This window comes from Acomys minous, assembly GCF_964271855.1.
Source record: "Acomys minous genome assembly, chromosome: 15".
In the NCBI taxonomy this organism is placed as follows: domain Eukaryota; kingdom Metazoa; phylum Chordata; class Mammalia; order Rodentia; family Muridae; genus Acomys; species Acomys minous.
Genome location: NC_140497.1, coordinates 9,093,766 through 9,111,141, shown reverse-complemented (window position 1 = coordinate 9,111,141; position 17,376 = coordinate 9,093,766). Strand labels below are relative to the sequence as shown.

The window sequence follows — 17,376 nt, the reverse complement described above, 5'->3', positions numbered from 1 at the left end:
CTACAGGAGAGGCTCAGGTCTACCAGGCCCTACTAAGACTTCCTTAGTGGGAGGACAGGCGAGCAGTGCTGCCTAAGCCAGGAGACCGAGATAGCTCCCTAGAAATGAGCTACCCAGCACTGCAGGAAAGAACATGGCAGACTGAGAAAGGTAAAGATCTCAGACCCAGGTCCAAACCCGTGAGCAAAGCTGGCACTTTCAATTTCCCATCTTCCCAACGCCGGCTGACCATCGGTCAGCACTACCCACACCTGATCAGCAACTATGGCCAACTCAGAATGGTGTTCCTGCCTCCACCTTCTCTATGGGGGCTAATGCTGACCTATGAAAATACACACAGACCTGCTTAGTGCCCATCCTGGCTCTCAGTTACTCTTACCCTACACAGATAGGACTCCAGCCCCACACAATTGTCACGCAGACTCCAGGGACCCAGCACTGTCCAGACACAACAAGACTGGTGCTCAGAGACCGGCATGGGTTCAAGAAAGATGGGGTCCCAGTACTGAGGAGTAAATAGACACAGGGTCCTGCCCCAGCCAAGAAGCTATCTGCAACTAATACCTGCTGGCAAAGGGAAGAATCTTCTTCCCCAGTGGGGTGTCACTGCAATGTATCCACCACACTCCAGCGCATGCTCCATGGCCAGGAGAGGTTGGCCGTCACAAAACAATCTCCATGGGTTTTGTTTGTTTGTTTGTTTGTTTGTTTGTTTTATCTTTGTATTTCTTTTTGTTTTGATTTGATTTTTCTTTCTTTCTTTCTTTTTCTTTTTCTTTTTCTTTTTTTTTTTTTTGAGAGACAGGAAACATGAATTTGGGTATGTAAGGTGGGTGGTGGGGAGGTTCTGATCTGAGAGGAGGTGGAGGAGGGGAATACACATATTATACATGTTATATGTTTCATACATACATGTTATATGAAAAATAATAAACGGGCACTCACCAAGGACAACTGCCCAAGCTGTCCATGAACTGAAACTCTCCCAAGGTGACAGGTAAGTTCAGGCAACCTCCTTCTCCTTCCTGTGGTCTGCAGGTCAGCAAGAGTCCTACCCTGTGCTGACCTTATGTCTAGACACAATGGAGGGCGGAAGTGGCTTTTCACAGCGACAGCCCTCCCACCTCCACAGAGAATCACTGTGGAGACCACACATCCTGGAAAACATAAGCCTCTCTTCCTCGCTACGAGTACCTATGATTATTTTCCCAATTGCTTTTGTTGCCTGGCAAAACACTGCAACTTCCATTCCTTCCTACGAAATCATCCGAATCCCTGCATGTCCAGACTCTGTTCCAAAGCAGAGGACCTGCCCCGTCTAAGCCAGTGCCCCGGGCTTTGCTGCGTTCTTCCACTTCAGACCCCGGGTTTCCGGGCTGTAAATGGAGAGCGGTGTCTCCTCCTGAGTCTTTGGCTCTGACACGGGACCACGCCTTCGGTGACGGCCTCTCCCACAATGCACCACAGAACACAGTTGCAGCTCTAGCCAGAGCCCACGTGAGCAGCTTCACTAGCGAGGCTTCCCAGATGGAACTGGAGGCACCCACCTGAGCTCTGCCACTCAGCTCACTGCGGAGGAGGACTCCCACTCCCCGCCCCCCACAACTCTCCCATCCCCCTTTGAGTCAAATGCTTGACAGCAAAGCTTCAATTGACGTTCTTATCACTCCTGAAGCCAGAAGGCTGGCCAGCTGCCAAGAAGCAAACTGGCCAAGCCCAGACAGAAAGGCTCTGTCTGCAGGGTCTCAACAGCACCCTGCCCACGTAACCCCTGACCCAGCCCGACTTGGGCCCATACACTGCGAGGACACACTCACTTGGGTTCTCATACACAAACCCCGGCCTTCGGAGATAGGGTCACTCAGCTGTAAAAATCCCCTGGACTTGTCCACACTTGGTCCTCACCATCGAGTCACCGTAAGCTCATCACCGTAAGGATCCAAGTGGAATCCCCGCCGTATAACACAAGGCCTGGCCTTATGGGTCTGCCCACTGCTCCACTGTGCTGACAGCTGACCAGGAGTTGTCTCCAGAGAGTGGACTTTCTTCTTCTATCCTGAACTTACAACTGGTAAGATGAGCACCAAAGACCACTTCAATGCGTTAGTCTCATGTTCTTTAAAGAAAATCAAAAACCAAACTGAAATCGTGACTCCATTTTTCTTCTGGGGGAAAAAAAAAGGACCAAAAGAAGAATGAAACAGTAATCAGCCATAGGATGTGGCTGGCTGGCACAGCACCAGCACTGAGCCCTAGTACTGAAAAAAACAAAGCAAAACAAACAACAACAACAAAAAAAAACCCAAACCAACCAAACAAAAGCAAAAACAAAACCCCACGAATCACAAATATATGTACGTTCTTTTCCACGTAAGTTTTTTCTTCTGCTGCTTTGCTTTGTTTGTTTCACACTGTAGCCCAGGCTGACCTAGAACTCACTACTAGAATTCACTAACAGTTCAGGTTGGCCCCAGAGCTGAACAGAACCTCCCATCTCCACCTCATGGATGCTTAAGTTACATGTGAGCCGCCAAGCCTGACTTCCTGTACAGCCTTCATTATCCACGCCAACGAGCCGGGACACAAGCTCACACGTCACCTACGACTCGAGTTTCTGCATCAGTGTTGTATCTCAGAGCTAATGTCCACAGTGCACTCATTAAGAAGAAATGCCATCAGAAAGCAGCTGTAGCTTGGGGGTAGGACACTCGTCCAGCAGTGTGCCAGACCCTAGTTCGATTCCCAGCACTGCAAAGAGTGGTGCAGGGCCCAAGGGATGACATCACCAGCCTTGCCTCGCATGAAAATCAGAAATGCAGTTCCTAAAGCTGCCCACGCCTTCGGGACAGTGGCCCCAGTGGTGAGAGCGAAGCATGGAAGGCCCAGGGCTTCAGCCACTCCTGCTCCTGTCATCACAGCCCGGGCCCACCCTGGTGACTCAGCCTAGCCTGAGCCAATCAGCACCTCATTCCCTTGCTGGACACTGACTCAGCCAGGCCACATCCATGTGGAAGAGCCAGGCTCGACCCTCTAGGCACACTTGTCCGTGGCTCCTCTACACGTTCCTCCGCATGACTGTTGAAGCCTTGGTACGCAGCCAAAGCCAGTTTCACACTCAGTGTTCTCCTCCTGCCTTGCCTTCCCCAGTCCTGTGATTGTGAATGTGCATCACTGTGTTTTGTGCACTGTGTCCTGCACAGCTTTGCATTTTGTATTTTACAGCCCAAATCACTGTCTATATCAGAAGGTGACATATAGAAGGAAAAAAAAAACATTAAACCTAATAATCTGAAAAACATTTTAGCTCTTCCCCATTTGCTTAGTAAAAATATAATGACCAGGCATGGTGGTGCACGCCTTTAATCTCAGTACTTGGGAGGCAGAGACAAGAGGATCTGTAGGAGTTTGAAGCCAGCCTGGTCAGCATAACGAGTTTTGGGACATCCAGATCTCTGTTATCCAGAGAAATGCTGTGTCCAAGTGTGCATGCTTGTGTGTGTGTGTGTGTGTGTGTGTGTGTGTGTGTGTGTATGTGTGTGTGTGTGTGTCCACAGACACCATCCTCTACTAGCAAGTCTACACTAATGTGACACAAGGAAAAACAAGAAACAGCAAAGGTGGGAAGAGACTCACCATAGTGCAATAACAAATTATTGCTTTGTTTCCTAATCAAGACTTGAAAGTTCACATACAGAAAGAGGCACACATCACACCCAGGCCCAGCCACCATGGAAGGCCAAGTCAATGGGTAGGACAGAAGACCCTGAAGAGGATATATGCAGGGTAGGGGCTGAAAGCAGGACCTTCCTAAGGTGCACCGTGCCCCACACACTCCTGTAGATGTGGCCTCTTCCCAGAGGCTGCAGCCCAGGCCCCACCCACAGTCAGGGCCATCACCTTGATGCCTGCCCACAGACACACCCACCTGCCATCTACTCTCGGTTCATTTCAGTCCAAGCTGTCGGTCCTAGAGCATTCACCCCTATGTACTGTCCCCAAAGCACATGTCTAAAAAGCACAGCCCGAGTGAGAGCTGTCTTTCTACCCCAACAACAATTAAGAGTACATCCCACTCTGTCTGACACAGCCCTGGCTATTTATCTCTGCGCCAGAGCAAGCTGTACTCAGGAAAAGACTTCCACCCGCTCTGAATATCTCCAGACACAACCTTCCACTGTGCACTTACTGTTTTGATCTGTGCAATTAAACAATGATGCATTATACAACAGGGGCTCTCTTTCAATTATGAAAATGGTTATACTACTGTCTACAGAGGGCAACAGCCACAGCTGCTGTGTTTTCACTTTTCTCCAGTGAACACAGAACACTTTCAAGTGTAGAGCATTTTTTTATACACCTTGCCTCCCAGTGATTTCACATGTGAGCAGACCCAAGCCTAGAGTGGACACCACAGGACTAGTCCTGACTCCATCAGGGCCCAGGCACACAGCACCCCACCCCGACCCCCACACAACTGCTCCATCTGGAACCCCAAGCTTGCTTCTGGACTCACCACAAGTACCTCACAGAAGCAGCATCTTATCAAAATACCAAGATGATGGCTTTGGCAAGTCTAGAAGAACCAATTTTTTAACAGACAAAGAGGGCTGGAGGTGCAGGTCAGCAGTGGAGCTTGGGCAAGCAGGACGCCATGGTTCTAACTCAAGCATGTCAAAAACAAAAAGTTATTTCCGATGACCTCATCCCTCAGTATCTAAAGCTCCCTTCGTCAATAACTGGTCTGTGTGGTGAAGCTAACGAACAACCGGCATCACCAAACATAGCAACTCTCCCTCTGAGAAGTCATGAACCATTAACTGTGGACGGTGACTTGGAACAAGCTAACCCACATGTTTGGTACTGAAGCCAATGAAATGAGAGAAAGCTCTTGGGGTCGCAAAGGACTGGTACCCATTTAAAGATACTAAGTATAAACTTCAATATTCTTTCCTAATAAAAGTTATTTTTGGTAAAATAGGTATTTGAGATAAACATGTTATTCAGTTACATTTCTATTGCTGTGACAAAAACACCATGCCCAAGGCAGCTTATAGAAGACAGGGTTTATTTGGGGCATATGGTTCCTGAGGTATAAAAGTCCATCCCTTCGGGGAGCGCAGCAGCAGGCACGGTTGCCAGAGCAGAAAACCGAGAGCTCATACCTGGAGCTACAAGCATACAAGCCTGAAGCAATAATATCCTCAGGCTCACACCTTTAATCCCAGCACTTGGGAGGCAGAGGCAGGCGGATCGCTGTGAGTTGAGGCCAGCCTGGTCTACAAAGGGAGTCCGGGACAGTCGAGGCTACACAGAGAAACTCTGTCTCGGAAAAAACAAAACAAAAAATAAATAAATAAATAAATAAATAAATTGGTACATGGCTTTGAAACCACAAAGGACATGCTTCCTCCTTCAAGGCCACACTTCCTAAACCTACCCCAAACCATACTAACACAACTAGGAACCATGAATTCAAGCATCTGAGCACACCCCCCCCCAGGGGAGGGGCATTCTCATCCAAGCCACATAACTTTACCTAGGTATTTATTGGACTCTTAATGAAGGATCAAACCCAGCCTGCCGTGTGCCAGGCAAGCGGACTATCTCTGAGCCACACCCCAGTCCCTCCTTCTTGTTCATAGGAAAGGTCTTGCTATTGTAGCCCAGGCTGGCCTCAGACTCAAGATCCCTCAAACTCAAGCCCTCAGGAGCCAAAACAGCTTTTTAGTAGTGAGGCTGTGGATGGAGCGGCTCAGCAGTAGAGCACTTGCCTAGCTAGGCGCTCAGCAGTGGTAACAAGCACCTGCCTCGCCTGTGCTAGGACCTCGACTCAGTCAAGAAAAACAAGTGCAAACTGGATTGTCCTTTGTCCAGATTCTAAACACGGCTACACAACTTACTGTGTGGTCCAGCCAAAGAGAAGAACGAAAGTCCGCTGCCATTTGGGTCCATAAAGACCCCTTCCTTTCTCCAGCAAAAGCTGTGACTGAGACACACACTGCATAAGCAGACGCACCACGCACTCCAATCATGCAAACACCTCAGTATGACCTTTCCTATGTAATTTCAGCGTCCTGTGAATCCACCCCAAATATCCAGAGAGTGCAAGGTCACTATTGCACACGCCCTTGGGCCTTATCCTCAGGGTATGGGACACGGGCGATGCTGGGGGCCACTGTTGTCTGTGCCTAAGACAGACACTCACTGAAGTTGGGCAGCTACTCTCTGCTTTGCCCCATTGAAGTTGGCGGGGGTGGGGGGATGGGGAGTGGGGGGTGGGGGATGTGGGAGGTAACTTCTCGCTGCCTGTGTCTAGGGATAACCACTGAAATGGAGGTCTGCACTCAGCCTTACCTACGCCTGGAGACACCTCAATACTGAGAGACTGCGCTTTAGTGGGGTGTCCCGAGACACCCACTAAAAAAGGGTGGGGGGAATAGGGACTGCTGGGCCTAGAGAGGAGAGCACCGGCCAGATTTAGGGGCAACTGAAACTGAAGTTGGGAGTTCCTTGCTGTCCTGTGCCAGGGACAGCCCTAAACTGGTGTTGGGGGTGGGAAGTGGCTATTAGCTACCTTCTGTGTCACTGTGCGCGGTCCCGCAAATACAGGGAGGGTGGGGTTTAGCTACTTCGGGCAGCTGAGCATAAGTGCAACTTTTAAAGCAAAGAAACAGCCTGTGCAAGCGGCTTGGGACATGGGGTCGCTGTAGTCACTCACCGAGGGGCCGGGCGCCATCCGCTGTCTGCGTCCGCCAGTTGTCCCGCGACCCCCCCCCCCCGGGCGCCCCGCCCGCGATGAGCTCCCACCCCGCCCGCCGGAGAAGCCCCTCCCACCTCGCCATGATTGGTCGGAGCGGACCGTGCCTGGTGCCCACTGGCCAGCGATCCTGCCCGTTCCTCGGCCGCGCCCGGCCCTTGCGCCCGCGCATTCCTGCGAGGCCACGTGGCTACCAGCCGCCCCCCACCCTGCCCCGCCCCCAGCCAAACCGCGGGTGCGAGTAGGAGGGATGCTCCTTGCCTTGTGCTCCCGGGTAGAGAAGGGGCGCGGCAAGAACACTAGCTCTCAGGGTACCAGGGTGGGCGCTTGTCTCCCACTTCAGACTTGTGATTAAGAGCCAGAGTGCGCTTCCCGAGCATCCGCCCTCTCGAGACGCTGGGAGCTGCACTGGCGCGGGCGGGGAACACAAGACAAGACAAGTACTCCACCCATCGTGACCCCAGTATCTGCTGCTCCCTGCAGATCCGGGTCTGGGCGCCTGTGGGAGGAGGGGGGGGGGCACTGGACGACAACTCCATCTCTGACCTTTCTCCCCCTGTCCACTTCTATCTTGGATCCCACTGGCAAGGGGCACAAAAATGGATACCACACCTATCATGGCCCCAGCATCCACTGCTCCTTCCAGACCTTCTCTCCTGTGGGCGGGGGATGCCAAGAGACAACCCATCCGACCTGAGCAGCCCTGACTAACCTAGGCAGCCTTGGCTAGTCAGCTCCTGCGCCCGCCCGCCAAGTACAGGAGCTAGAAATCCAGACCAACCTTGACCTGAGGTCACCACAACTTGCCTGTCAGCAGGAGGCTCTTGTTTCCCGGGACCCGAGTTCCAGCCTTCCACAGCTCCATAAAGCAGGAAGCAATGCTGGAAAGAGCCTTGCTAGCCTCTGCCCGCTGTGGAGACCAGGAGCATCATACTGTGGGCCATGGTGATATGGAAAAGCACTGCAGATGTCTGCATAGAAAAGTGCTGGGATACTCTGGAAGGGCCCTCCTGGGCAGTTGAATTTGCTCAGCATGAACCTTTGTTTCGTGCATGTCAGGAAAAACAGATCTTTAGACTACTAAAGGATGACAGCACCCATCAAAGTACCTAGTTAGTGCATGTAGTAAATGTGTGTTCCGGTGCTGGACTGATAGCTCTCCCACCAACATGGTCTATGTACTGTGAGCTATGGAGAGGCCATGATTTTTTTAAAGATGTATGTATGTATGTATGTATGTATGTATGATGTAGGCAGTGTTCTGCCTGAATGTAACACCTGTATGCCAGAAGAGGGCACCAGATCTCATTACCATGTGGTTGCTGCGAATTGAACTCATGATCTCTGGAAGAACAGACAGTGTTCTTAACCTCTGAGCCATCTCTCCAGTCTGAGTCCAGGCTTCCTAGAGGCGATAAGCTCACTCAACAACAGAATGAGTTCAAAGAGATGTCTGTTCCATGTAAGTGTCCATAAAGCTGGTGTGCTCTGTAGTTAGACACTTCTCTGTAAAATCAAACGGACTCCTATGATTGGGTAAGTCCAATTATAGCCTGGGTAGCATGAAACTTCAGTGTGTTAGCACTCACTCACACAGCAATGGGCTGCCCTGGGCTCTCAGACCTGCCTGAACAGAGGACACTCCTACTGTTGTCTGTGTGTAAGACCTTTGGGTCAAGTACTCAAAGAGCTCCCAGATGAGAAAGGTGAAGGACATTTGAAACAGGTTTGTGCTACAGCATTTTCCACCGGAGTAGAAAGCACACAGCATTGCCTGAAGGCTGTGAGGGAGCCCCTGGGTTCAGGGCTGGTGATGCTACTGAGTAGGACCATGCCAAGCAGGGCTTGGGATGAAGCTGGTCAGAAAAGGAGTTGGACTGGTGCAAGTCCTATCTAAGCTATTGTGGTATTGCACCTCGCCATGTTTGTAAGCCCACAGGTGGGAACATGGAACTTTCCATTTTAAGTCCTCGTTGACCCATGGGATTCCAACAAAAGTTAGCCTCATTATCAAGCATTTAGGGGTTTTTCTTTTTTATTATTACACGAATACATTTATAAATGTATTAACATAATTACTTATATATGTAGAGCTTATTTCTACTGTGCCCTAGCAGTGTATGATAGTAATCTTTAAACCTCATGAATACTAGTACCTTGTTCTAACAGGCGGTCTGTGAGCACTGAACTGGTTCTTCTGCTATGTAGTCAAACCCAGGCTCATTTGATGATGTAATTAATGTCCCGTTCCTGTCGATTGGGTTATGTCCATTACCACTTGATATTATCTAGATACGGAGAATGGTGTGTTACAAACTTCACCTCACTCTGCCCATTCAGCACTGCCCTCAGCATCTGAACAATGTTACCAAGTAAACCATCTAGTGTAAGGATGAGGGTACTGTTCACATAAAATACATAAGTTAAAAACTTAGTCTTAGAAGCAAATTTGAAATGGAGCACAGACTAATGTGTAATGATCATAATTTTTCTAGAAGAAAACCTGGGAAAGTATCTTACTGACCTGCATATAGGGCACAAAATACACTAAACACTAGTGTAGTGTCAGGTTACTAGGAGGGTGGGCTTTGAGGTATATATTCCAATCCTCCTTCCTGCTCTGTTTCTTGCTCAGTGCCATGTAATAAGCACCTACCACGTGCTCCGCCACCAAGGAGCCACCCATCACCATGTCTTCCTTGCTACACAGATTGTGTCCCTGCAAACCATGAGCCAGAATAAACCTCTCCACCTTTAAGTCTCACCTCTTTAGGCTGTTAACAGTGATAAGAAAAATAACTAATACATACACATATTTTAACCCCCTAAGATTGTTGCCTTTGTCTATTTCATGTGGCTGTAACAACGTTTTAAGAATGGGTGATTTACAATAGCCAGAAATCCATTACTCACAGCTCTTACGTTACTTACAGGCCAAGGTCTCCCATGTTCTGGTTTGCTTTTCTCTGATTAAGATGATGACCAAAAGCAACCTGGAGAAGAAGGGGTTCATTTCAGTTTACAACTCCCAGGTCACAACCCTTCACTGAGGGGAGTTAGGGCAGGCATCTGGTGGCAGTACCTGAAGCGGAGGTCATGGAGGGATGCTGTTCCCATGGCTTGCTCACCAAGCTTTCTTCCGCCGCACAGGACCACCTGCCCAGAGATGGTACCACCCTCACCAGTCTGGGCCCTCCCACTCCAAATGTTGATCAAGAAAACGCCCAATAAGCCAGTGTTTTCTCAGCTGAGAAGGTTCCCTCTTCCCACAGGACGCTAGCTTGTATCCAGTTGACAAAAAACTAAGCAGAGCACAGAGGATGGACCTTGGTGCGTCATTCAGGGGTGGAAGGGAGGATGGCATGGAGAATGGGAGAAGGAGATAGCCCACGTGCTCAAACGGTCTGCGCATGTCCTTCATGAGGGCTCCACTCATGATAAGCCTGGGGTGTGTTTTCATTCATGAAGGTGGGGCCCTCGTGTCCCTAAGACCTCAGCTGGGACTCATTCCTAACACGACTGCATTAAAGACTTAAGTTTCCAACACACAAGCTTTGGGGGAAACATTCAAGCTGTAGCACCTACAAATAAAATGAACCCTTACAAAAATAAAAAACTGAAATACCTCACAAAAGATTTACTGATGGCCGGTAACAGGAAATGGTGGTCCATGTCATCAAATTTAAGAAAATTCTAATTGAAACTGTTATGGGGTGCCAAAATATCAGTTGGAAAATGGCAGAATGGAGTAGCCAACACTTGTAAGGTCACAAACCCCTCGGACTCTGCATCCTTTGGTGGAGGTGGGCACTGAGGCAGCCTCATAGATCAATGTGTGGCGTGGCGATTCTCCCATGATCCCATGACCAAGCGTTTACCCACAACCAAAGACAAACAAGAATTGGAGGTAAACACCTGCGATCTCAGAACTCAGGAGCTGAGGCAGGAGGATTTCCAGGCCAGCCTGGGCTACGGTAGTAAGACACTGTCTCAAAACAAATAAGGAAAACATAAGCTACCAAGAGGGCTTTAACAGCAATGTGATATTTGTTACAGTTCACACTGTACGAAGGAATTCAGTAATTTGAAACTGGCCATTCCATTGCTCTGTCATCAAGGAAGGCAAACTGTGCTTTATCCACGTGACAGAGCCAGTAAGGAAAGAGCACAGGGTGGCCCACAGAGAAACAAGAGCTTCAAAATGCCATGCTGCGTGAGAAAGGCAGCCCGCGGGGTATGTGCCTTAAGTTACACTCAGGCAGCAACTAGGGCCATCTGCGGTGGTGGAGATCAGAAGGCTCGGAGGAGAACTGCCTGGGAAAGGACTTAGAAACATTTGGGAGGTGATGACGGGGATTTGAGATGCAGACCCATACAGGTGTCTAGTTTGGAAACTATTAGCCAAGCAGAACATATTTTATTTCTATGGTCTGGCTGCATCCCCCCAAGTTCCTATGCTGAAACTTAATTGGCAATGTGACCATTATCAGGAGGATAGCCTTAGGAAGTAGTGAGGTCATCATCAGGGCACTAGACTCCCCTGCATGAATGGGATTCACATTCCTCCATGCTCCATCCTAAGTGAAGTCGCAGCCTCCCAGTTAACATCGTGGAGACAGACATGGGTTCCCAATATACACTGATCCTGCCTTGACCATGGCTCTGGCCTAAAGAATAATAAATATTTGCCAGGCGTGGTGGCACATGCCTTTACTCCCAGCACTTGGGAGGCAGAGGCAGGAGGATCACTGTGAGTTCGAAGCCAGCCTAGTCTACAAAGTGAGCCCAGGACAGCCAAGGCTACACAGAGAAACCCTGTCTTGAGACCCCCCCAAAAAGAATATTAAATATTTGTTATAAATTACCAGTGTAAGTAGTTATTTTAGCAGCAAGAACAAAAGAGGGTATATATATATATATATATCAATGTAAAGAGGAGTTTGGGTACAGGCTATCATTATTTTTAGTTTTTTTGAGTTCTCATATAGCCTACCTAGGTTGTCCTCTTAACTCCATTAAGCAGCAGAGGATGATCTTAAACTCCCTATGGTCTGGATGCATCCCCCCAAGTTCCTATGCTGAAACTTAATTGGCAATGTGACCATTATCGGGAGGATAGCCTTAGGAAGTAGTGAGGTCATCATCAGGGCACTAGACTCCCCTGCATGAATGGGATATCCTTAAACTGATATCCCTGTCTACAGCTCCTAGAGATTATAGGCTTGCACCACCATGCCTATCTGGGCTGACAGCTCCCCCATCCCCTCCCCCTGTACTGTGTCTGTTTGGTGTGTGTGTGTGTGTGTGTGTGTGTGTGTGTGTGTTGTGTGTGTGTGTGTGTGTGTGTGTGTGTGTGTACATGGGTGCATGAGTGCCTGTATGCAAGTGTGTGTATACATGCATCTTCTTGTCTGTGAATGGGGATACACAAGTTATCACAGCACAATGTGGGGCTCAGAGGAGCTGGTCCCTTCTTTCCATTTTGAGACAGTCTCTTGTTCGTGGCTGCATACACCAAGCATGTGGCTCATGAATGTTCAGAGAGTCTCCTTCATCTTGTTGTAGGATCTGTGCTAGTGTATCCAGGTTTGGGTGGATCTTAGTATTACTATGGCTGTGATGAAACATCATGACCAAAAGCACCTTGAGGAGGGAAGGGTTTATCGGGCCTACACATCCTGAATCACAGTCCACTGAGGGAAGCCAAGGCAGGAGTTCAAACGAGGAAGGAACCTGGAGGCAGGAGCTGATGCAGAGGCCATGAAGGAATGCTACTCACTGGCTTGCTCAGCCTGTTTTCTTGTACAACCCAGGACCACCAGCCCAGGGTTGGTAGCACCACAATGGTCTGGGCCATCCCACATCAATTCCTAACTAACAAAGCACCCTACAGGCTTGCCCACAACCCAAACTTACAGAGGCAATTTCTTAATCGAGTTTCTGTTCTCTGATGACTATAGCTTATGTCAAGTTGCATAAAACTAGTGACCACAGGTGGGTCCTACAGACCTGACCTTGGATGCTCACACTTGTACCCACTCCTCAGCCATCTCCTCAGGGCTGGCTGATAATTTTTAAATATAATAATTTATATATAGTCATTTTTTAAAGTGACTGCATTTATTAATCTGACATGAAATGTCCCTTTATTCAGCACCAGCTGAGCAAAGTGTAGGACGCACAGTGCAGGAGGTTCTTGAATACTTCATTAGGATGTGCAGGGAACATGTGTGGTAAGCTCGCCAGCTATGCGGCCTCTCCCGAATGACTCCACTCTCCTCTAGGCAGGATGAGGTTATAGTGGCTGTGAAGCTGAGGAAGGCGGGGCACTAGGCTAAGGACTTGGCTGTTTTCTTCCTTCCTTCCTTTTCTTTCTTTCTTTCTTTCTTTCTTTCTTTCTTTCTTTCATTTTTCAAGACAGGATTTATCTGTGTAGCCCTGGCTGGCCTTGAACTCAGAGATCCACCTGCCTCTGCCTCCCAAATGCTGGGATTAAAAGCATGTGCCACCATGCCTGGCAACTTGAGCTGTTTTCAAGCAGACTTAGGTGGCTCCCACTTTTTCTGTCACTAGCCAGTGAGTGAACCTGGGTTGTTATTTCCTCTCTCGTGATCTTTCTAAGCCTAGAGGGTCTTCCTTCACATCTCAGCAGAGGCAGGGATGTCATTTTTGTCTGAAACCATTAGTCACCCTCAGCTAAAATAGGAACAATACTGTCCTGAATCCCATGATGGTTCCCATCTGTGGAATGAAGCTGGCATGCTGGGGTTAAAAATTGAGAGATGTTCTGGGGCCAGATGCCAATTGGCACTTGTCCCAGTAGGTGATGTCTGGTAGCATGACAGCAAGCAGTTCATGACATGGGCATCTGCTAGCTTCCACGACAAAGGCCAAGAATCCCTGGACTGCAGGACCAAGTGTCCCTGGCCACCACTTGCCACATGCCCTTGCTGACAGGCACAATACCTCCAAGCTCTCTCCCCCATCGAACTCCCAGAGGCTAGCTCTGACCCAGCTACTCTGCATCTGCCCCTCAGAACAGACTGGGGGAGACAACAGCAGGTGGATGTTGTAAGGCTGTGAACAACGGGAAGTGGGCGCTGGAGGCAGGTTCAGCGTGGCCAGATTGAGCATGCTGTGTATCCTCCCAAGGGGACATGTTGCTCAGGGAGGAAGCCACACAGCTTAACTGTCCAGTCCCTGCCTTCCACGGAGCTATGGGCTTTATACAGTCCTCTTCCCCTACACCCAGCGTCTCTGGGGGTGTCACCAGCCTAAGCTCTGATATGCCAGCTGATACATGTTAGATCTTCTCCGGGTTCCAGGCACAGAAGACGGCTTGGCAGGCCATGCCATTGGGAGTTCTGGCCCTAGAGATCCCTGCCCCAATCCAGCTCCCTGTGAGAGATGGAGGCCAAAGCGAATGGGGAGGGATGCTGAAAATATGAAACAGAGACGACTCCGGGACCACGTAGATAAGGCTGGCTCTCACTGGGGCTCTTTCAGTGGATCTGTACAATGCCGTGGGAGAAGGACGCATTGTTCCTGTGGGAACAGTGACCTTTTATTCCCAGGGCTTCTGCCAACAACTGCCTATTTTCTTGCTTTGCTCACTCAAGCTAAAGGGAGAGAGATGAAGGGCAAAGACGTCCAAGAGGAGAAAGTGACCCCTCCTCTGAGGAACAAAAGTGTACCTCCTGGGGGGTCAGGGAGGGGGAAATGGACAGACGAATGGACACTTTAGCTAAGTGCTTTCCATTTCTGACTGTGTGGCCCAGTGAGGCTCTGAGGGGCTGGCACACCACACAGGCCGGCCACAATAGCCTCCTTCCTCTTGGCCCTCAGGGTGCCCCTAGCGCCCTCTGCTCTGTTCAGCCAGTCTCTGGCAACACAGAGCAAGGACTGGGCAGCTGGAGGGGGCAGTAGTGGAGATGAAGGAAGGCAAGAGACTCCACACTACCCTTGCCATGCCAACGGAGTCTTCTGTGCCGCAGTACCAACCGAGCTGGCAGGGTAAAACAGCAGCCGAGGCAGCCATGATTAGAGACTCAGCAAGCACAGGCAGTGTGTGGTGTTTTCCTGTCCCACTGTTGTGAATTCTCTGCAGTTCACAGCGAGGTAATCAGCTCCTGCTCAATCACAGGCATACCTTCTGGTGAGAGGTGACATTCTCTGAGTGGCATCTGTGTTGAAGATCCAGCAGACAGACTAGACATGACTAGAACCTCATGATTGTGGAGCATTAGAATGTTATAGGCGAAGAGCCGAAAATATCTCAAGTTATCTTTAGTCCCCTTAATAGCCACTCATGATCGACTTCGGCATCTGACTTACACTCTTTGTGAGTTTTTTTCCTGGGGAGACAGGAACATAGGTAAAGAATCTCACCCAAGTCTATCGGGCAAAGCACGGCGTTTACTGGGGTTTCTTATAAGAGTGTGAGAGACTCAGAGGTTGCTGCAGTGCTGCGCCTCCACCTGAGCACAGGTGAGGACTCACACGAGCTGATCTCTCTCTCTGGAGCCCTGTGCACAACTCGAGCTCTATTCCCCTGCCCCTCCCCTCCATAGAGCAGTTGTCTGCTGCCTTTATAGCGGCTCTGTGCCTCTCCTCTCTGACCTCCCTCATCTTGATAACTTTCCTTAGCTGCTGGAGCCGTGACCTCCCTCCAGGAGGAAACGCTTCAGTTAATGGACATGTGTCTACATCTACAACAGATATTACTTGGCCGATCATAGAGTTAGAAGTCTACGCGTGTACCTGAAACCCGGAGCACGGCTGCCTTGCTCCCCTGCAGCCCGTCCAGCTGGTGTCCCTGACAACACATCTGGCAAACGCATTAATTCCTTACTTCATTTTGCTCCGTGACAGAAAGGTACTGTAACCTTTTGCCCAATCTGTTTTACAGGGCCATTTGGGGCCCAGAAACTATTTCTTACTCACTTTGAAGTGAAAGCTGTGGTTTGTATCTATTCTGGGGTCACACATGTGCAACTAGTAACCCACAAGTTGCCAGATTCACACTAGCTGCTCGGGGACCTTTTAGGTAGAGGCCCAAAGACAAGTAAGTGGCTTCTTACGGGGTCGGGGTGGGGTGGAAGCTGAGGAAGCTCACAGAAGGGCTCTGGGAATTCCGCAAGTGGAAGTGCATGTCAAAGTGCTGGGAAGCAGAGCTTAAGAAGTCTCACGGGCAAGCTGGGTGTGGTGGCGCAGGCCTTTAATCCCAGCACTTGGGAGGCAGAGGCAGGTAGATCAATGTGAGTTCGAGGCCAGCCTGGTCTACAAAGTGACTCCAGGACAACAGCCGAGGCTAACATAGAGAAACCCTGTCTCGAAAAAACAAACAAACAAACAAACAAACAAAAGAAGTCCCACGGTCACAAGGGGCTGACCTCCACTTCACCTCAGCAAATGGAGGCTGAGGTGTGGCCTCTCTAGTTATGCTTTGGGCAATGGGAAGCGAACTGTGTATCCAGCCCAGCTCAGGATACCCTTCTCCACCGCATGCAGAGTCCAGCCTGGAACTTCACCACCATCATGACATAGCAAGAGTCACAGCAGGGTCTTGCCGTTCCCCTCAGAAGCTCACTAATTTCCAGAAAGTAAGGCCAGCGAACAGAATGCTAATCCTCTGTGTTCACAGTGAAGCCTCCCCGGTCTGCATGTCCCCGTCCCACTCTAGGACCGGCCTTAGTCTGCGTTTACATCATACCAGGGCAGATGTGGTGACCCTACTTGAACTCAGCATGTGAGTCAGTATGTGTTGTTAGGATCTGCAGAAACAGACATAACAGAAAAGCAGTTTTCACTGACCTACTTAAAGAATTATTTGCTTGGGCTTCAGAGTTGGCTCAGTGGTTAAAGGCTCTGGGTGCTCTTCCAGAGGACCTGGGTTTAATTTCCAGCACCCACATGGCAGCTGGCAACTGTCTGTAACTCAAGTTCCAGCTCCACCGTCCTCTTCTGGCCTCCTTAGGCACCAGGCACCCATGTGGAACATGGACATACATGCAGCCGTAACAGTTACACACATAAAAATACATAATTACAAAGCATTACTAGCAGGTTGTGGTAGGATGTGATTATAATCCTAAGACAGGTATGTGGAAGCAGGAGGATGGAGCTTTTCTAGGCCCACCTCAAACAAGAGCCCACAGCTCCTTAGAGGCTACTACACTATCTGTAACTCTAGATAGTTGCTTGGGTTGCTTCACATTTTATGTACACAAAGAAAAAAAATCAGGCACCACAAAGTCTATGAAGCCAACAGCACACTACACCATATGCGGAATCTCATTCTCCTTGCTCTCTGGTCTGAGGAAAACCATGAGACCGGCACTGGGGGGATGAAATGGGTTAATCTAGTTCGTACCAGAAGAGGAAAGAAAAGGCAGTCCCCAGTCTCCTCCACTTTGTACACTGCAGCATACAAAGACCGGGAAATGCACATGTGTGGATTCAGCTGTAAGCCTCCATTGTCAGAGCTAGGAATCTAGATCATGGGGTAGGAGTCCCTACTGATGCCACTAATTATCCTCATCCCCAACATGGAATTTTCCAGAGAAGCTCTGCTGTGCAGGGTCCTTTATATAATGCTTGTTTAGGACTCATGGGCATCT

General features: G+C 49.5%; 1 protein-coding gene across 7 annotated transcripts in view; it reads right to left on the bottom strand.

The window, feature by feature from the left end:
• The window catches only part of ARHGEF10 (Rho guanine nucleotide exchange factor 10), a 90,417-nt gene extending 83,377 nt beyond the window's left edge, over positions 1-7,040 (bottom strand). For 5 of the 7 annotated variants that reach the window (XM_084758876.1, XM_084758874.1, XM_084758879.1 and 2 more), the window contains exon 1: positions 6,719-6,776. In XM_084758876.1, the coding sequence (XP_084615002.1) occupies positions 6,719-6,736 (18 nt within the window). In that variant the 5' untranslated portion in view covers positions 6,737-6,776. Of the gene's footprint in view, positions 1-945; positions 1,405-6,718; positions 6,777-7,018 lie in introns of those variants that run through there. The other 2 variants (XM_084758878.1, XM_084758877.1) reach the window with 2 other exon arrangements.
• Between the last annotated feature and the right edge of the window lie 10,336 nt (positions 7,041-17,376).